At 36.5% G+C, this 18,927-nt stretch overlaps 1 protein-coding gene across 5 annotated transcripts in view; it reads left to right on the top strand.

Annotated features, from left to right (window-relative positions):
• Positions 1-18,927, top strand: part of LEPR (leptin receptor) — a 108,533-nt gene that overhangs the window by 28,297 nt on the left and 61,309 nt on the right. For 2 of the 5 annotated variants that reach the window (XM_060304673.1, XM_060304666.1), the window contains 3 exons: positions 5,134-5,209; positions 9,680-10,009; positions 12,382-12,505. In XM_060304673.1, coding sequence (XP_060160656.1) covers positions 5,170-5,209; positions 9,680-10,009; positions 12,382-12,505 — 494 coding nt within the window. In that variant the 5' untranslated portion in view covers positions 5,134-5,169. Of the gene's footprint in view, positions 1-5,083; positions 5,210-8,896; positions 9,227-9,679; positions 10,010-12,381; positions 12,506-18,927 lie in introns of those variants that run through there. The other 3 variants (XM_030865861.2, XM_060304675.1, XM_060304661.2) reach the window with 3 other exon arrangements.

Here is an 18,927-nt window from a genome sequence, read left to right as displayed (position 1 = left end):
GAGGTGTGGGGGCAGTATATATGTGATTTTGGTGAAGGGGGTACATGCAATCAAGCACACATTTTGGCAGAGGGTAGCTGCTAGTCACGAGGATCAGATGTCTCTGTTAGTGACTGTGCTTTTCTAGATGTGAGAAGATGCAAGAAATTGGGCTCATAAAGTCTTCTGAAAATATCTAACTATCTGAAGGCCTGTTCTGCCAGGTTTTCCCAGAGCACAGAGTGCCTCATTCCTGATCTCCACCCTGAACTCACTTCAGGGTGTGTTGAAGGTCAGCGACTACAGTGGCTGATGACTTCATTCCAGATGGCAAGTGACAATTTTCAGTTGGCACTACTTAAACTAGGCAGAGTTGATTTTGGTTATTTGTAAACCACTCCACTGACAGTTACAGAGAGCTAGATTTTGCTGTTTATGAGGGGATAAAAAAGTCAAACATTACATATAGAGACCAAACGATCCAACATCCAGGGTTCTCCCAAGCAAGTTTGTTTCCTCATTGATGACAGAGCCTTACCCAAATGTCCTAGGTAGTTCCTTCCTTCATTCTACTTTGTTAGTCTTTGTTTCATCTTCCAGAAGTTTAAATCTCTTTTTTGCTGCTGGTCCCGTCATTCTCTCGTTCTAAGTGGATTGACTTTACTATAATTCTAAAAGCATCTCAGGAGGAAAAGAAGATCAATTTGTTTAGTTTGCCATCTTGAATCTGAAGTCCCATGGCACTTTATTCATACTGGAATTATAGTACTTTGACATGTAAAATAATAAAATAATGTCAGTATAAAATAAAAATTAAAAAATAATATTATTCTTAAAGTAAATGATGATTTCTTCTTAATTTCTGTATACGTAGTACCCCACGTAATAACTTACATTTTACCAAGTATTCAACTAATATTTAAATGAGTTGATTTATGTACAGATTTTAAGTTACTTCGTATATTGGTAAGATGCCTATTTTGACTCAGCTGTGTTGACTTTGGTACCTAGGTTAATAAATCATAGCTTATTAGTCTAATTTCAAGGAATCAATTTGCAACAAGAACACACAGTTAGAGTCATATCAGGAATTAAACTCGAAATTATGTTTTCAAAGGGACAAATGCTTATACCAGGATGAAGGAAGAAATTTATTGTTTAATAAAAAAACTAATTTAAGTCTATAACAGCTACTTAATGGGAATAACATGACCAATTTCCTTCCTAAGTGAAGAAATAAAAGTAAACATACTTAAAATAATGAGGTTAATAGAAATAGACCAGAGTATATTTGCTAAATTTTGACACTCTAAGAGTGTTTTTCATTTATATTTAAATAAAATGCTTAAATGTTGTTATTTAGGTGAAAGATACATGGCTGCTTCTCTAGCAGAAAGTAAAAGCAAAAATTAGTGGCAGATGGAGCTCATTGAGTTTGTTCATCAAAACAACAGTATTGCCAGAATTGCTTTTCTTACTTGTAAAATTTTCTACAAATCTAGAGACTTTTTGAGATCATTGGAGAAAGTTGTAGTTAATTTCTTTTCTGCCCAGAGATTCATTCAAACACTAATTGAGACTATTCTGTTTATATATGAGTAGAATTTGATACATAAAAATAACACAAAAATTCTCTACAATAGATATTAAAGTCTGATAAAATAATTTATGTAGAGTACAGATTTTAATTTTTCCTTTTGTTTTAAGTTTAGTAATAACTGAAGAGTTAGTGATATGTTTAATATGCTTTACTATGTTTGGTATATTATGCAAATTGAATTAGTGCCTGTACATCCAGATATAATGGATGTGTCGTTTAGATCAGACTATGGGTGAATCTTTGTATAGTTTACTAAAGATTTCTTCAGATATTTCAGATAAGACACATTACTCCTTTTAACTATCAACGTAGAATGATTACATTCCAGGAGAAATGCTAGGCCGTATCATCTCAAGCTCCTCATAACTTGATGTCTATCAATGACTCAATTCATGGAGCTATAATTATAGAGGGATGTGCACTTCATTTACCTACATTAGGAATTCTTAATCTGGGAGCTTTGGATAAATTTCAGAGAGTTTATTAACCCCTTGAAATTATAGCCCTAATTTTAGGTATATGTGCCTCCTCCTGCCAGTTGGTACATTGCTCTCACCAAATTCTCAACAAGGTCAATGATCCAGAAGTAGTTAGGAATCACCATTCTGAAATTCTCTCTTATATTACGACAGTTTCTCAAAGAGCTGTATCTGGATGATTTAGAATGCCTCTTTTAAAGATTGCTTTTATTCAATTTTGTCTTGGTGTGATACCACCAGCCTGTTTCGAAGGCTATTTCAAGAAAGAGTCTTATCTTGACACTCATTTATTTATTTCTTCACTCATTCATTCAGTTACTACATATGGAGCACCTTCTGTATGAGAGGCAGGCTTCTATGTGGGAAGGATATCATGAAAAGGACACAGTCAAAAAACCCCTTGGTCTAGAGGAGTTTACATTCTAGCAGGAAGAGTTAGAAAATAAGCAAGAAAAATAATGAACCATATTCATGTTAGATAGTGTTAAGTAATAAGGAGAAAAAAAGTAAACAGAACAGCAGATATGACATGATGGGGTGGGGAAGGTGTTGGAATTTTAGGTAGGTTGTTCAGGGAAGGCTCCTCTGAGAAGGTGACTTGAGCGAAGGGGAGAGCAGCAGTTGATGAGATCAGAGGGGCACTAGAGATCCAGGACCTTGTAGTGTTGCACAGGACTGGGACTTTTACTCTGAGTGAAAAGGTGAGCACTGCAGTGTTTTGTAAAAGAGACATGGGCTGACCCATATGTTACCAAGACCATTCTGGCTGCTGCATTGGAAACAGACTTAATTGGGGAGCAAGGGCTGCAGCCAGCAGACCAGTTAGGAGGCCCTTCTCAAGAGACAATCGTGGCCTGGAGCAGGGTTTTGGCAGTGGAGGGAGTGAGAAATGATTGAATTTTGAACTTCCCGTGAAACTAGGTGCTGTTAGGATACCTATGAGGATGTTACTTGTTATCTTATGAAGTTACTCAGGCAAAATTTCTTTCTGTTCTTAGTGTTAGACTATTTTCCTAGATTATTCGTACTTTCCCCCTAAACTGTTGGTTTCACTTTTTCTCTGAATTTAAAAAAAAACTTAAAACAAATTAAAAGCTCATCTGTAGGAAGTGAATTTCAATTAATGGCGTTTTGTATATTATACTCATTTTGGTCACCTTACCATTAATTTTTCCCTTTGCTTGATTTTTTTCCTCACAGTTTTGAGATATGTCATTTTTTCCCTGTTATTTACGTTTTTATAAACCTCCTCGTATATTCCTTTCTGGTACAATTTAGGGTGGATATAAATCTTTCTTTGTGTCTATGTAAATATCACCTTTCACAGTCTCTTCAATGTTACGGCTATGCCCTCTTTTTTTTTTTTTTTTTTTTTTTTTTTTTTTGGCTATGCCCTCTTGACGCTTGTGATTGTTACTCTGTTATAGAAGAGTGAAACCTGATTGCAGGAATTCAAACCTAAGAGTAGTTTGTGTTTCGCCTGGAACATTAAATAAAAGAATGGTTGTCTTATGTAAGGAAGAACAATATGATGTATTGTTGATCCACTTGACTCAGTAGAACAGTTGAGTTAACAGTGAGTCAAATCAGTTGTTGGACTGAATTACTTAGTCATTAGTCACTTCAGTCGAAACACTTAGTCTAGTGATATGTTGCATTTATGACACATCCTGATTATGCAGTTGACCTTGGGTTTGTTTATGAGACAATGTTGTATCAGAAACAGATAGCATAAAAAACCTGGGAGGACTTTGCATACATTTAATACCATTAGATAATTAAGATTGCACACTGAACTGATTTCTAGAAACCGTAAAGATACATTCTGATGTCAAGTGTGTAAAGAATCAAAATCCTGGTGAAAAACTCAGTCTGACAAACAAATTTACGAGACTACAAAATGGTCATACTCATCCATCTTTTTCCTAAGAGTCATGTAAGTTGTGAACTAAACAAACACGTTTTTCTGTTTGCTCATCACATGCTACCAGTTCTCAAATATGACTTATGAGACATGTTTCTCACTCAATACTTTATAATATTCTTTGTGCTCAAGCTGTGATTACTGTTTTAAACCAAAGTCTCCCCAGAATCATAGGCAGCTCTGAAAGGGATTGTAGAGATCGTCCTTCAGTCTGATTTGTAGATGAGGAACCTGAGGTCTAGAGTGGTGACGTCCCAAGTCCTATAGCTGATTAGTCAAAGAGCCTTGATTGACACCCAACATTCCTGACGCTTAATTCAGGGTGTTTTACCTCAGATTAATTTTCATATAGTGAACTGAATTCCAAATATGAGATAATGAAAAAGACTCGGACATCAAAAGCCTTTAGTGTTTCCTTACAAATCTAAGTCCAATATGTTAACATAGTAGTACAAATAATCTTATTCATAATATATTCAAATTGAATAGAACTCATGGGAAAGTTTGTCTCTGAAGTCGTCCCTATCATCTGCATATATGAAGCCATCAGACTTTCCTTCAACTACTGATAACGCGCCAATGTGAATGAATATTACCTCATTTACAAATGAACGGGGGTTTCTAAAAGCATATGGGAAAATGTCCTCATCTTTATTGGAAATAAATGTGCAGTGCATTACCTATGCTATAATCATTTGGCTTTGTAGTATCATAGTGAAGATAAAGGCTTTAGGAAATAAGAGAAATTTAAGAACTGAGCACACACAGAAAATGAAGAGTGTGATACTTATAATGTTAGATCAGCTGTACATATTTAATTAACATTGTGAGCACTTTTCTTTAGTTAAAAATTCAATCTCATCTGTGATACCTGTCCTGGTTTGTCATGTCATAAAGGAACATTGCCTTTTTTTTTATTAAGCCATGTGTGAATGTACCGCTTATATTTTAACTATGTAAAATAGCATGTGCGTAGGAATGAATCTATAACTTACAGTTTTACGTTAATGTTAAACACTGATACTGATCCAGAGTATTGTAGAGGATTACAATTTAAAGAATTCTTAATTATAATCCTTTTCCTTTTATATTTTTCCACAGACGGCTTGTGTATATGTCAGTTTTTTTATGTGCGTGTGTATTTGTTTTAGATTTACTGTTTTTCAGGCGCACTTCTCTGAAGTAAGATGAGTTGTCAAAAATTCTGTGTGGCTTTTTTACATTGGGGTAAGTTATTTGCTTTTTAAATATCCATATATGAGGTAGAGATTTTGCCCTTAGAGATGCTGTTTCCTTTAATGGCTAATCAAATTTCCCGTTTCCAGTTAGGAATTCTCTTGCTCATGGTTAAAAATGCAAACCAAACAAACGTATAAGTGTGAAAATGAGAACTCTTCCCAACCTCCTGGAAACAATGTGATGTGTATCCTCCCAGGAACATAACACACACACACACACACACACACACACACACACACATATTCATATCTCTAGTTGCAAAAATAGAACTGGTCTATACATTCTGCATTTTTCTTTCTTCCACTTAACAGCTTTTCAATTTATCATGACAACTATTTTGCCAGTGTTTACTGATTTACTTATTTGTTTAATGGTTGCATGACAATGAACTGTATGAATGTACCTTAAATTATAAATTTATTTGAACAACTCCCATTGATAGACAATTCTTTTTCCATAACAGATAATGCTACATTGAAATTCGTATACATATATCTTTGTGTATTTAGAAGAGTATTTCTATAGATTAATTCCTAACGAGGAATTTCTGTGTTGAGTAGTAAGCACATGTTTGAATTTGATAGATACTGTGAAATCTTCTCCACAAAGCTCTGTGCCTTTTGCAGTCCCAACATGAGTATATGAGTGGTATTCCATTGTATTCCTGCCAAAGATGCATGTTATCATTCTTTTACCTTTTTGCCCTGTCAAAGCAAAATACAACATCTCACTTTAATTTTATTTATTTGGTTATTTGTGAGATTGAGTACTGTTTAGTGACCATTTCTATTTTTTTATGTGATTTTCTAACTCACATACTTTGACTATTTTGTTGTTGGATTTTATTTGTCTCAATTGATTTTTAGAAATTTCTAAAATGTAGATATTTAGCTCTGTATTAGTCAAGGTTCTCCAGAGAAGCAGGACCAATAGGATTTATATATATCTAGGATGAGGTTTATTATAAGGAATTGGCTCGCATGATTATGGAGGCTGAGAAGTCCCAAGATTTGCAGTTGGCAAGCTGGAGACCCAGGAGAGCTGATGGTGTAAGTTCCTGTCCAAACAATGGCAGGTTTGGGACCCAGGAAGAGTAAAGCTTCAGTTTGAGTCCAAAGGAAGAAAAAGACTGACGTCCCAGTTCACCTGTCAAACAGGAGGAGTTCCCTCTTACCCAGTCATTTTTGTTCTATTTAGGTCTTCAATTGATTGGATGAGGCCCACCCACATCAGGGATGGCATCTGCTTTACTCAGTCTACTGGTTCATCCAGGAACAGCCTCACAGACACACTCAGATTAACGTTTGACCAAATGTCTGAGCACCCCATGGGCCTAGTGAAGTTGACACATAGCATTAAACATCACAAGCCCTAAGAATTTATTATGTTTTGCAAATTTTTTTTCCTTGCCCATCATTTATTTTCTAACTTGGTTTTGTTTTACAGTTCAGAATATTTATACATACACATTAACAGCCTTATACATACTTGGAAACAAGATATCATGACATTTAAATATTTTAATTTTATTTAGCAAATGCAGCATTATTAAATTATTAATACATATATCAGATGATAGTCAAAACTTTAATTGTCTGTATCCAGGAGCAGTTTACTTGGTGATAATATTTAAAATAAATGGCTACCATACAGAATAACAGATTTGTTCTAAAATGGAAAGGAAATGTCATTTTAAATGGTATTCCCCATTATGACTAGTAAACAATGACAAGATAATGTTATAAGGGGATATTATCAAGGGATGGTGTATACCTTGGGAATTCCCACCTTGACTATCACCAGAAGAATGCTTTCAAAAATTAAATGTATACTAGTCTTCCTCCTACCTATTCCTATCTCTCGAATATCCTCGAGAGAAAGCTTAATAGACATTTTTTTAGAATCTTGTGTTTTAAATTTCTGTGAAGCATAGAAGGCTTCTATTGGAAAGTAGTCACACAATGCCAGTGACTTTTGAGTATATAGTTGACCCTCGAAGAGCATGGGTTTTCGCAGGTCCACTTATACTCAGATTGTTTTCACTAGTAAATACTGCAGTACTGCACGATCCAAGGTTAGTTGAATCTGCAGATGCAGAAGAACTGTGTATACAGAGGAACCATGTATAGGGAGGGCCAACTATAAGTTATATGCAAATTTTCCACTGCTCAGAGGGTCAGTGCCCTTAACCTCCGCATTGTACTATTCTCAGTTGTTTCTTACAGCATTCTAGAGATATTTTGATTTTTTTTAACTCAACTCATTTATTTAGACTGTGTTCCAAGTTTTTGAAATTAAAGTCAAGCCATCTTTAACAAAACCTGTTTTCTCTGGCAACGATTACCTATGTGTCAGCTAGTTCTGGGCATCTTTTTGGCTACTCTAATCTTTTTTTTTTTAATTTTTATTTTATATTGGAGTATAGTTTATTAACAATGATGGGTTAGTTTCAGGTGTACAGCAAAGAGATTCAGTTATACATATACATGTATCTATTCTTTTTCAAATTCTTTTTCCATTTAGATTATTTCAGAGTATTGAGCAGAGTTCCCTGTGCTGTACAGTAGGTCCTTGTTGGTTATCTGTTTTAAATATAGCAGTGTGTACATGTCAATCCCAAACTTCCAATCTTTAAAAGTGCTCTTGGAGCTTTCCTTGTTATATATACTGTTCTTTGTCATTTTAGCCGTATATATATTTACTGAAAATATCCAGGATAATTCCACTGTTACAAATTTCAGAAAAACTACACCACAGGGGGCTATCAAAGAGTGGTAACATTCTCTCTTACATTCTCTATCTAATTTTTATTAGGCTCCATGCTAATGTTTCACATTGGCTTTCCAAAAGGTTTGTGGTTTTGTCAAGCTTTGTGAATTGGAAGAGGTCTGGGGCCTTGTATAACACATGATAGGATGATAACAGGTGTCATATGATAACATGATAACATAAGCCTCCAGGTGAATATATATTTCCCTCTTTGGAGGGAAAGAAATATCATTTGCAAAGGAAGCATGTAAACAAAATAGAATCATCTTTTAATTAAACTGATTCAGTAGTTACTATGTCTAAGACATTCATTATTACATTTTAAGTTTTAAATAGTTCTTTGAGGATTTTAGGCTAATTTCAATTCAGCCAACCAAATCTTCCATGTGCAGCTATAAAATATAATGCTTTTAATTAGTACCAATACATATTCTTGGTTTTGTAAAATGGAAGAAATACCCAGTTCTCTTTTTAGTGAGTTCTAATTTCAGAAATAAATGTTAGAAGGATTGAAGTCCAAAGGAACATAGTTGCAGTGAGGATTCACTTTTGGTGATGTTATAATACCTAATTGTTATCAGTGTGGGAAAAATAATGCTAGTCGTGTTAATCATTTTTGCCTTAAATTTTGCATCTGATACATGTTTATATTAACATTAATAGAAAGTTCTAGAAACCAAATTGTTAACAGTCATTGTGTATTTGAATATTTTTACATGTATTACTTTTGTAATTTAGAACAATACTTTTGTTAATTTTAAAAAAAATTTCTATTTTCTTACATTTTTATGTTTACCATAATCCTTCAAAAGTCTCATTCTATACAAAACCATGAAAAATTCTTAGAATTTTCATTCTTCATTACTTTGTATATGAGGAAACACAGCTGTTGGATCGTTAGGGTAACTTATAAAAGAAAGAATTATGGAGAATTCATTATATTATTATCAAACAACTACTCATTAAAATACAAGTATCACTTCTGAGGATTTTTGCGGGGGGTACAGGATTATAAAATTGTTCTTAATTTTATGTGTCTAAAAAGTGATAAATTGTCTTTAATCAGCAGTGGACGTTTCCTGTAAGAAGTCTGTCATTGTGCATCAATTATTGGAGAATGCATTAAGGACATGTCTTATATGATGTCATATATCTGGAGAACCATGGGCAGATTCAGGAAATCATCCAGCTGTCCTGATGTTGAAGACAAACCCTTTCTAAAAGCACTCAGTGAAAGTAGTGTTAACATTTTGGTGTTATTCTCATTAAGAAATATTAAAACAGCACGTTAATGTTTGCTTATATAATTGCACATCCAGATACTTACCATTTATGCTGGAAGTTCATTAGAATAATTTATTTTTTACAAAAGGAAATTGGAATATTTAGCTATAATTTCCTATCATTAAAATATAATTATGAGATGTTAGATTAATGAGGAAAATGAATTGTGAATTTCCAAAAAAGGGGTGCTAAGGAGTGAAGTTACCTCTATAAATAAATGCACCCTCTTAAGTGTAACACTTTGTTCAGTGGAAGCACAGAGCTATGCATTAGGCACTGATTGAGCACTTAGAAAGTTAAGTAATTACTATTGAGCACTACATGGCTTAATCTTAGATACTTCCTATTTATGTCTAGTCAAAATGATTAATTGCTTTTCTGTGTGTCTTTTAAATGTCCTAACAGAATTTATTTATGTGATAACTGCATTTAACTTGGCATATCCAATTACTCCCTGGAAATTTAAGTTGTCTTGCATGCCACGAAATACAACATATGACTTCCTCTTGCCTGCTGGAATCTCAAAGAACACTTCAAATTTGAGTGGACATTATGAGGCACTTGTTGAAACTAAACTTAATTCAAGTGGTACCTACTTATCTAACTTATCATCCAGAACAACTTTCCACTGTTGCTTTTGGAGCGAGGAAGATAAAAACTGCTCTGTACATGCAGACAACATTGAAGGGAAGGCATTTGTTTCAACAGTAAATTCTTTAGTTTTTCAACAAACAGGTAAGTATTTTAATGTTCCAAACATTACCTCTTACTTAACTGTATTGAACAAAATGGTTCTGTTCTCTGAAACCTGTGTGAAATAGATGTATTATGGATGTGATTCTGAGCACACATTATTATTTTATATTAGTAATAAAATTAGGACCAAACTAATAAGTCCCCAATTATTTTCTATCCCCTAAAAATAAAATAAAAATGTAATGAGGGAACTTTTTAACCTTAACATACATTTCTTGTAGTCTTCTAAACTGGCTTTAAAATAGAAAAAGTACAACTTATTTTTGTTAAGTAGATAAAATATCAAATGGCAGATAATACTGTTGAGCTAGTTAAAGCAAGCAAGGAATCTCTCCGTAACCAAGGAGAGATCAAAAAAACCAAATCAAGGTTTTTTTTGTTGTTTAAGTATAATGCATACTAAGTGTAGCTCATGTTGTTAATAATTCTGCATGTGGAAATCTAAACAACAAAATTATCTCCAAGCCTCTGGAAAATCTAAGTAGAGCAGAGACAATTGACTTAACATTGTAGAGACCTACAGTATGAAAATAAAGACGTACATAATATAACACTCCTATGTAGGGTTAGTCAGAATTTCTCAACCTCAAAATTATTGACGTTGTGGGCCAGATAATTCTTGGTTATGGGGGACTGTTCTGTGCATCGTGGGATGTTCGAAGCATCCCCGCCTTCTGCCCACTTAATGTCTGTTAACACTCACTCCCCAGTTGTGACAATCAAAACATACCTCTAGACTTTGCCAGATGTCCCTTGGAGGGCCAAAGCACCACTGATTAGATGGAAGAAACACTCAGTTTGTTGAAATCAGGTTAGGAGTAAGGATAAAGCATAATTGTGCAATAAAATCAGAGTTTTTTTTTGTTTGTTTTGTTTTTTGCGGTACGCGGGCCTCTCACTGTTGTGGCCCCTCCTGCTGCGGAGCACAGGCTCCGGATGCGCAGGCCCAGCGGCCATGGCTCATGGGCCCAGCCGCTCCGTGGCATGTGGGATCCTCCCGGATCGGGACACGAACACGTGTCCCCTGCATCGGTAGGCGGACTGTCAACCACTGCGCCACCAGGGAAGCCCCTAAAATCAGAGTTTTAAAACAAGTTAGAAATAATAACTCCCAGTGTCTCCAACTGACTCTATAAGCATTTAAGTTAATTTTAAATGACACAGTTCTTTAATTTGTAAGGGAACTTAACTTAGCCATTCCAATGATTATTAAATATATTAAGAATGAACTTAAAATGTTAGGGTCCCTGTGATGAGCTGTAAAATGATCAAAAAATGTTAGCACTTTTTTCGATTATCAAGTGAAATGATTTTGATGCAGATTTTAATTTTACGTATATATATAAAGGCTAATAATTCATTATTTTTAAATGAGTTTAAGTTTTTGTAACTAAAATTACTAGGTTAAGTGGTGGTTATTCAGGATTTCCATTTAATATTCTGCCATATGGGCTGTTTACTTCATAGGGCTCAACCTATGCAAAGTCCCTACTAGCTAGAAATCCTTCAAATGGGGAAATATGTTAGTGGTGCTTAAAGATAAGTATTAGTGTTGTCTTAAGTTAGTCATGATTTTCAACTATTGCTATTCTTGCTCTCTAAATTACAAATCACTAATAGTTTATCATTGTCAGGTGAGTTTTTCAGTGTACAGTGAAATATACTCATATATTACATGAGTACATGGGTACTATACTATTACAATAACAAGAATTTGAGGGCTTCCCTGGTGGCGCAGTGGTTGAGAGTCCACCTGCCGATGCAGGGGACACGGGTTCGTGCCCCGGTCCGGGAAGATCCCACATGCCATGGAGCGGCTGGGCCCGTGAGCCATGGCTGCTGAGCCTGCGCGTCTGGAGCCTGTGCTCCGCAACGGGAGAGGCCACAACAGTGAGAGGCCCGGGTATCGAAAAAAAAAAAAAAAAAAATTTAAGATGTGCATCTTAGTTCCAATGTGAATCACCATGCTTTATTGCTAAAGCAGACACTTAAATACTGCCCCAAATGTGCTTGTACCTTGATATTTCATGTTCTCTCGTCTCTTGGAAAGTGAGGATGAACTGAGCTAGGTGAGTTTTGGGGTCTTCTGTCCTACTTAAGTGGTTCAGGATTTTAAAAATGTTTGAGAAACAATAATTGAATTTAATTATCTTACTTTCTGAAAAAGGAAACTGAAGGCCAAAGGGACTAAATGGGCAAACACACACGATCAGTTAGAGCCTGTTCTTTTTCTTTCAGAATGGGCAGTGAAAGTTGTATTGGAACACTGGTAAATTTAATTTAGCTCTTCTCTTTCACTGAGTTGTTCAGAATGTTTTTCTCGGGTTTCATTTAGTTTATTTTTAATTCAGGTGCAAACTGGAACATACAGTGCTGGATGAAAGAGGACTTGAAATTATTCATCTGTTATATGGAGTCATTATTTAAGAGTCCTTTCAAGAATTATGACCTTAAGGTCCATCTTTTATATCTTCTGTAAGTACCAAATAAATAAATTTGGACATTTCCATGACACAAGTTTTTTTGAAATGCAAGAGTTTCCATATACAGAAGTAGATTATGAAAGCTCTTCTATCTCTGCATTTCCTTTTATATCAATGTACATTTCTGTACTTTTTATACAACCTTCTTCTCCATTAGGTTTCCTCTTTTCTCCTCATGTTGGTTCAGGTAGCAAAGCATTGCAGATGTGGATGGGCATATATTCTCAAAGAAGCGTGAACTCAATTCAGTAGTGTTAGATATTTGAGTGGAGAAGGGGAAATAGTTTATATTTATTTTTCTGGTGGATTTTTCTCTCATATTTGATCTTTTTATTATCTTAAAATGTAAGTGCTTTTTATTTATTTGTGCTAGGTAGAGAGCCATGATGGTGGTTTCAAACAGCCATACACTTATGATTCTAACAGCTAATATGTCATTCAAGTTTTCTAATAATTCCAGTGATAATACATACCATTTCTATTTGAATTTTAACTCTTTAAAATTCATTCTCATTTGTTCTTTTATTTGATGCTTAAGAAGAATGTCACTCACCTCCCTCAGTTCTGCAGTTATTGAGGTCATATAATTAAGGGGCAGTGTGCTAGAAACTGTCCATATAAAGATGAATAGAGACAGAAAGTAGAATGATGGCTACCAGGGACTAGGGGAGGGGTAATGAAGAGTTCTTGTTTAAATGGGTTCAGAGTTTCAGTTTGGGGAGATGAAAAAAGTTCTGAAGTTGAATGGTAGGGATTGTTACCCAACAATGTGAATGTACTTAATATCATGAACTGTACACTTAAAATGGTAAATGTTATGTTATGTATATTTTACCACAGTAAAAAAATTTTAAAGAAACAAAGATGTCAAGAAAAAGATGTATTCATAGACTTTACTAAATGTGTATTTTTTTAATCTATTTATTTATTTATTTTTGGCTGTGTTGGGTCTTCGTTTCTGTGCGAGGACTTTCTCTAGTTGTGGCGAGCAGGGGCCACTCTTCATCGCGGTGCGCGGACCTCTCACTGTCGCTGCCTCTCTTGTTGCGGAGCATAGGCTCCAGAGGCGCAGGCTCAGTAATTGTGGCTCACAGGCCCAGTTGCTCCGCAGTATGTGGAATCCTCCCAGACCAGGGCTCGAACCCGTGTCCCCTGCATTGGCAGGCAGATTCTCAACCACTGCGTCACCAGGGAAGCCCCACTAGATGTGTATTTTATATCAACTTTTTAAAATAACTGCAATGGTTGCAGTTACATCAACTTTTTAAAATAACTGCAAACTTCACTGTTTTGCCGTATGTTGTTCTATGTATTTTTAGACTATGTTGTTGGGTGGATCTATGTTCTTAGTTGTTACATCTTCTTGATGTATTTTCCCATTAACCTTTATACAACATTCTTCTTTGTTTTGTATCTTACCTTTAGTTTTAAAAATATATTTTGTCTTATATATATATATTTTATTATTTTTGTTTATATATTTATTTATTTTTCGGTACACGGGCCTCTCACTGTTGTGGCCTCTCCCATTGCAGAGCAACAGGCTCCGGACGCACAGGCTCAGCGGCCATGGCCCACGGGCCCAGCCGCTCTGTGGCATGTGGGATCTTCCCGGACCGGGGCATGAACCCATGTCCCCTGCATCGGCAGGCGGACTCTCAACTGCTGCGCCACCAGGGAAGCCCGTCTTATATTTTTTTAAAAAAAGAATAGTTATGATCTCTGCTCTTGAGCCACTCACAGGCTAGTGGTTGGGACAGATATGTACAAATATGTATCAAAATAGGGCTTCAGTTTTAGTGGTTACTGATGTGCACTTGGTAGGCACATGAAGGTGTGGGAGCACAAGAATGGTGTGAGAGCCTTACGTGGGGATGTCTAGAGCACTGGTGGCAAGAGGAGTGAAGGTTTCCCAAGGAAGGAGATAGCTAAGTTGAAACTTCAGGAATGAATAAGAGCTAATAACAAAAATATGTGGGCAGGTAGCATTGAGAAGCATATCAACATCACCTGGAAATATTTTAGAAATTTAAATTTGATAACTCTGTCCCAGAACTAGAATCAGAAATTTTGGGGGTGAGGCCCATCAATCTGTATTTTATCAAGCCCTTTAGATGAATCTGATGGAACTAAAATTTGAAAATTTCTGGTGTGAAGGTAAATAAGACAAATTTTAGAAGAAAATTTGCATAGCTGCTACCATCCTCATTATGTACTGATTATCAGACTGTAGTTAATATTTATAACTTACGTTAGACTGCTGGACTAATTTTTTTTTTGGCCTCGCTGCAAGGCTTGTGGAATCTTAGTTCCCCACCAAGGGATTGAACCCGGGCCTCCAGCAGTGAAAGTGCTGAGTCCTAACCATTGGACCTCCAGGAAATTCCCTGGACTAATTCTTAAAGTCACCCTACAGGAGTAGCCCAGATAGGGTGCCCCTGCTGTCACATCTGGTCATTGAGTGTCTCTGTGATGATTTCCACCTCTAATGCTGGTCACTAGATGAATCTAGAAGCCCCTGCTAGCTCCTGCTGCTTTAATGAGTGCAGTTCTCATTAGGGCCAGTGTCTTGAATGGGAGTATCCGATTGGTGAGAATGTGCCGTAGCTGCTAGTGTTTCAGCCTAACAGAAGAGTAGATTTCCCAGGCAGATGCTGGGCAGCCAGGTGGATAAATGTTCACAACAGAATGACTGGGCTATAAATCTCTAGAGGCCCAAGAAGCCTGCTGAAGTAGTAAAGTGAGAAGGTAGAGGAGTAATGGGCAAATGCACAGCCAAAGGTGAACATGTAAAGGATGGGAAAGAATGAGCTCGTTTCTAGTCTATAGAAAATGACCCAGCAGGGAGAGAAAAATTGAAGATGTGGTAGAAGGGGACCCATTGAAGATACATGACAGAGAGTGAATGGTTCAATAGGCAAGTTCCAGAAAAAGAGCACAGATGAAGGGTTGGTCTTAAAACGTATTGAGAGAAGAAAGGAAGCACTGTGGTGGATGAGGATATATTTGACGTCTGGGCAGAAAGTTTCCTGCTTTATTAACCAAGACAGATTTTCGCTCAGAGAAAAGAATTCCTTTGCGATGTAGTACATTTTTGTGATGACCTGAATACTTTGGGTGATGATTAAAATCTCACTAGGTTCCTATTCAAGAGAATTTCAAATATTATCAGTGGGCTAGGGTAATGTGCTCAGTTTTAAAGCTCTGTGACTATGTGTAAGGATTTATATTTTATAATTTTTATAATGTATAGGCCATAGTTATGTCTGAGGTCTGCATTTTCTGAAAAAGATATTATATATGAATATGTCAGAACATTACAAAATTGCATAGTAAGTTAGCTACAGCTGCGAATTTGAACTTCAGTCAGCTAAGTAGCCATTGGTCTGTTCATCTAAATGGTAAGACCCAGAAAAATGAGAAAATTATGATAAACTAAATAGATTTTTCAACTTGCTCATATGATGAATTTAGTAGATTCTTTTAACCTGCTTTTATTTGAACTCAGGTTTCTGAAAAATATTAATACAGGAAAACCTAATTGCATGCAATTTGAGAAGCATTTTCTTTTCTTTTCTTTTTTTCTTGCCACTTTAATTGTTCTCTCCATTGTATGATTTGGTTAGTTTTACCAATTGTCACATACTATTTCCACCTTGAATTCTATTTGTGTGTGCATCTTTGGGCAATATATCTCCAAAAATTTAAATAAGACTCTTCAGATCAGGAGGAAGAGCTGGCCCATATAACAAATGAAACCTCTGTGGAAGAGGAAATCCATAAGGATGGTTACTATAGAAAAGTTTTCATCAAAATCACCTCCTCAAGACATTAGAGAATTCATGAGAGAAGTCTTTCAAATGCTTCCATGTGTAAATAAGTATGTATTTAAAAGGAACTAAAACCTAATGTTTATAAGGGACTTAAAGCCCTATAAATATGTCCCTTAAGGGAAAGCATTGTTTAAGGTCAGATATTAATGTTTGTCCGAGAAACTGAAGGAGAGATACCGTACAAATGTGTTATTTTTGAATTTTCTCTTAGACCTAGGAAGGAAATCCTCTTCTTCCTTTGTGAGGTGCCTATGTGTACATCAGACACTGAGCTGAGTGTAGGGAACAGTGTTAAACAGCTCAGACTCAACCCTTGCCTTCTTGGAGCTGACAGTAAAGACAAAGAACATAATAAAGTTTGAAAATGCTGTGATGTAATAAATATGGGGACTTTGAGAAACATATGCTAGAAGTATCTGCCTAGGGGGGATATAAGGGGGCAGAGAAGAATGAGCTAGTGAGAGTGAAGAGCATTTGCAAAGGAACACAGTCACATATAGACATTTGAGGACTTGAAAAGTTCTGTGGTTGGGAAGCTGGGGAATGATGAGAAATCAAGGTGGATGAATAAGCAAGGGTTGTCCAGGGAGTTTGGACTTTTGTAACTGCTAATACCTAGTTTACTTTGTCTCTTCACTGTAACTCTTGTCAGCATTCTTGGTGATTTCAGCATCAATCTGGATGATCTTCAATTTCTTGAAAGCTTTACTTTTACTCTTCTCTTCTTCATCCAACCTAGCTTACCCATTCTCATGGATCTTGTCATTAGCTGATAAGCTTGCTCTTTCTCTAATCTCAGTTTCAAGGATCCCACTCTTTGATCATCTCTCCCCCTACCTGTCATGTCAGGCCTAGTCCCTCTGTCACCTCAGCCTCAGGAGTAAATCTCCATGCCCCTTGGCTCTGCTCTCTGGGCCCTTGGTTCTGCCCTCTGATTCGCCTTCCATTTTTTTAATGAAAAGTTACACATCTCTGCAGCTGAGTAGTTTTCTCAGCATGCTTCCGGTTGGCACAATTTTGGGAATCCAGTGGCTTTGTTTCATTTTGTACTCCTTCAGTCTAAGCTAGCAGTGTTTCTGCTACTGTAATTCTCTCACAAGATGGCACAGCCTCCTGGGAATCTTACTGGGGTTCACTCCATTAGATAAAAGCCCGCAGGTCTCTTAGAAATAAGCTCTTCTCTTTGCTTAGAAGCCATTTCAAACATCCTTAGCCATCTGGAGAGGCTGGGAATTTTACAACTTTCAAGTCCTACTTCCTTTGTTTAACAGCCCTTTTGTCAATGAATATCTCTCCTCTTGAAACAGTAAGGAACCAAGAGTCATTTTCAGCACTTGTTTGGAAGTCTCCTGAAATAGATCACCAGATCAGTAGGCACATTCTACACTGTCCACAGAACTGCCGATGTGTTACTTAGCTTTCGACCACTATGTAAGAAAGATTCTCTTTCCTCCAGTTTCCAATATCATGTTCCTCACTTCTTTTTGTGTCCTCGCTGGCAGTGTCCTCAAACTGTAGACTTCTACTAACAGTCTGTTCAAGGTGTTTTAGGCTTTCTCCATCATGCCTCTTCAAATACTCCCAGCCTGTGTCCATCACCTAGCTCCAAAGCCACACCCACATTTTTAGGTATTTGTTATGGCAGCATCCCACTTCCAGGTACCAATATCTTCCTTGGCTATCTATGCCATATGATAAATTACCCAAAATTTAGTGACTTAAAACAACAGTTATTCATCATTTCACAGTTTCTGTGGGTCAGGAATCTAGGTGCAGCTAGCTGGGACATCTTAAGGTCTTTCACAAGGTTGCATTGCAGATGTCAGGTAGGAGTGCAGTTATTTCAAGGTTCAACTTCAGGAGGATCTGTTTCCAAGCTCACTCCCTAGGCTTCCAAATTCCTCATGAGCCACTAGACAGAAAGCCTTAGTTCCTCCCAGGCTGTGACTGGAGGCCTTCTTCAGTTCTTTGTCCTGTGTATTCTCCATAGAGCATCTTACAACATGGCAGCTGGCTTCCCTTAGAGAGAGCCAGAGAGACCTGCTGATGACCTTGTTTTTGATTTTCACTGGGAAAGCAGGAGGTGGAGGGGGCGGGTTCAAGTTTTTGCTTTTCTCACCAAAATCTACCAGCCTGCTCATGTCAGTGCCTATGCAGTTTCCTTGTTTTCTTTAGTTGCTGATGAATTCTCTGGGTTCCAATATAAAATGAACCCTTTCTTCTGTGTTTTGAGTCCCATCCCCTGTTGTCACTCAAGGACTTTGTTCTGGCAATTATCCCCTCTCTCTCCTGCATCATCAAGTTTTCCTCTCAGCCGATACACATGCTGCAGTAACTCCCACTTAAAACATAGATTTCCTTGATCACACATTTCCATCAAGTCATCACCCCATTTCACTACTCCCTTTAAAGAAAACCAAGTTTTGAACTATGTGAATACATATCTTCAGAAGTTAATATAAAAAGTCAGCAAAAGTGACTTCTGGCCATGAGGGAATAATAAGTTCTAGGATTACTCTTCTGTCATAAACAACTAGAAAAGTCGATAAAAGTAGAAAACATCTATTTTCAGATATTGGAC

The sequence above is a fragment of the Globicephala melas genome, chromosome 1 (assembly GCF_963455315.2).
Source record: "Globicephala melas chromosome 1, mGloMel1.2, whole genome shotgun sequence".
Lineage (NCBI taxonomy): Eukaryota > Metazoa > Chordata > Mammalia > Artiodactyla > Delphinidae > Globicephala > Globicephala melas.
This window is presented reverse-complemented; position numbering and strand designations above follow the sequence as displayed.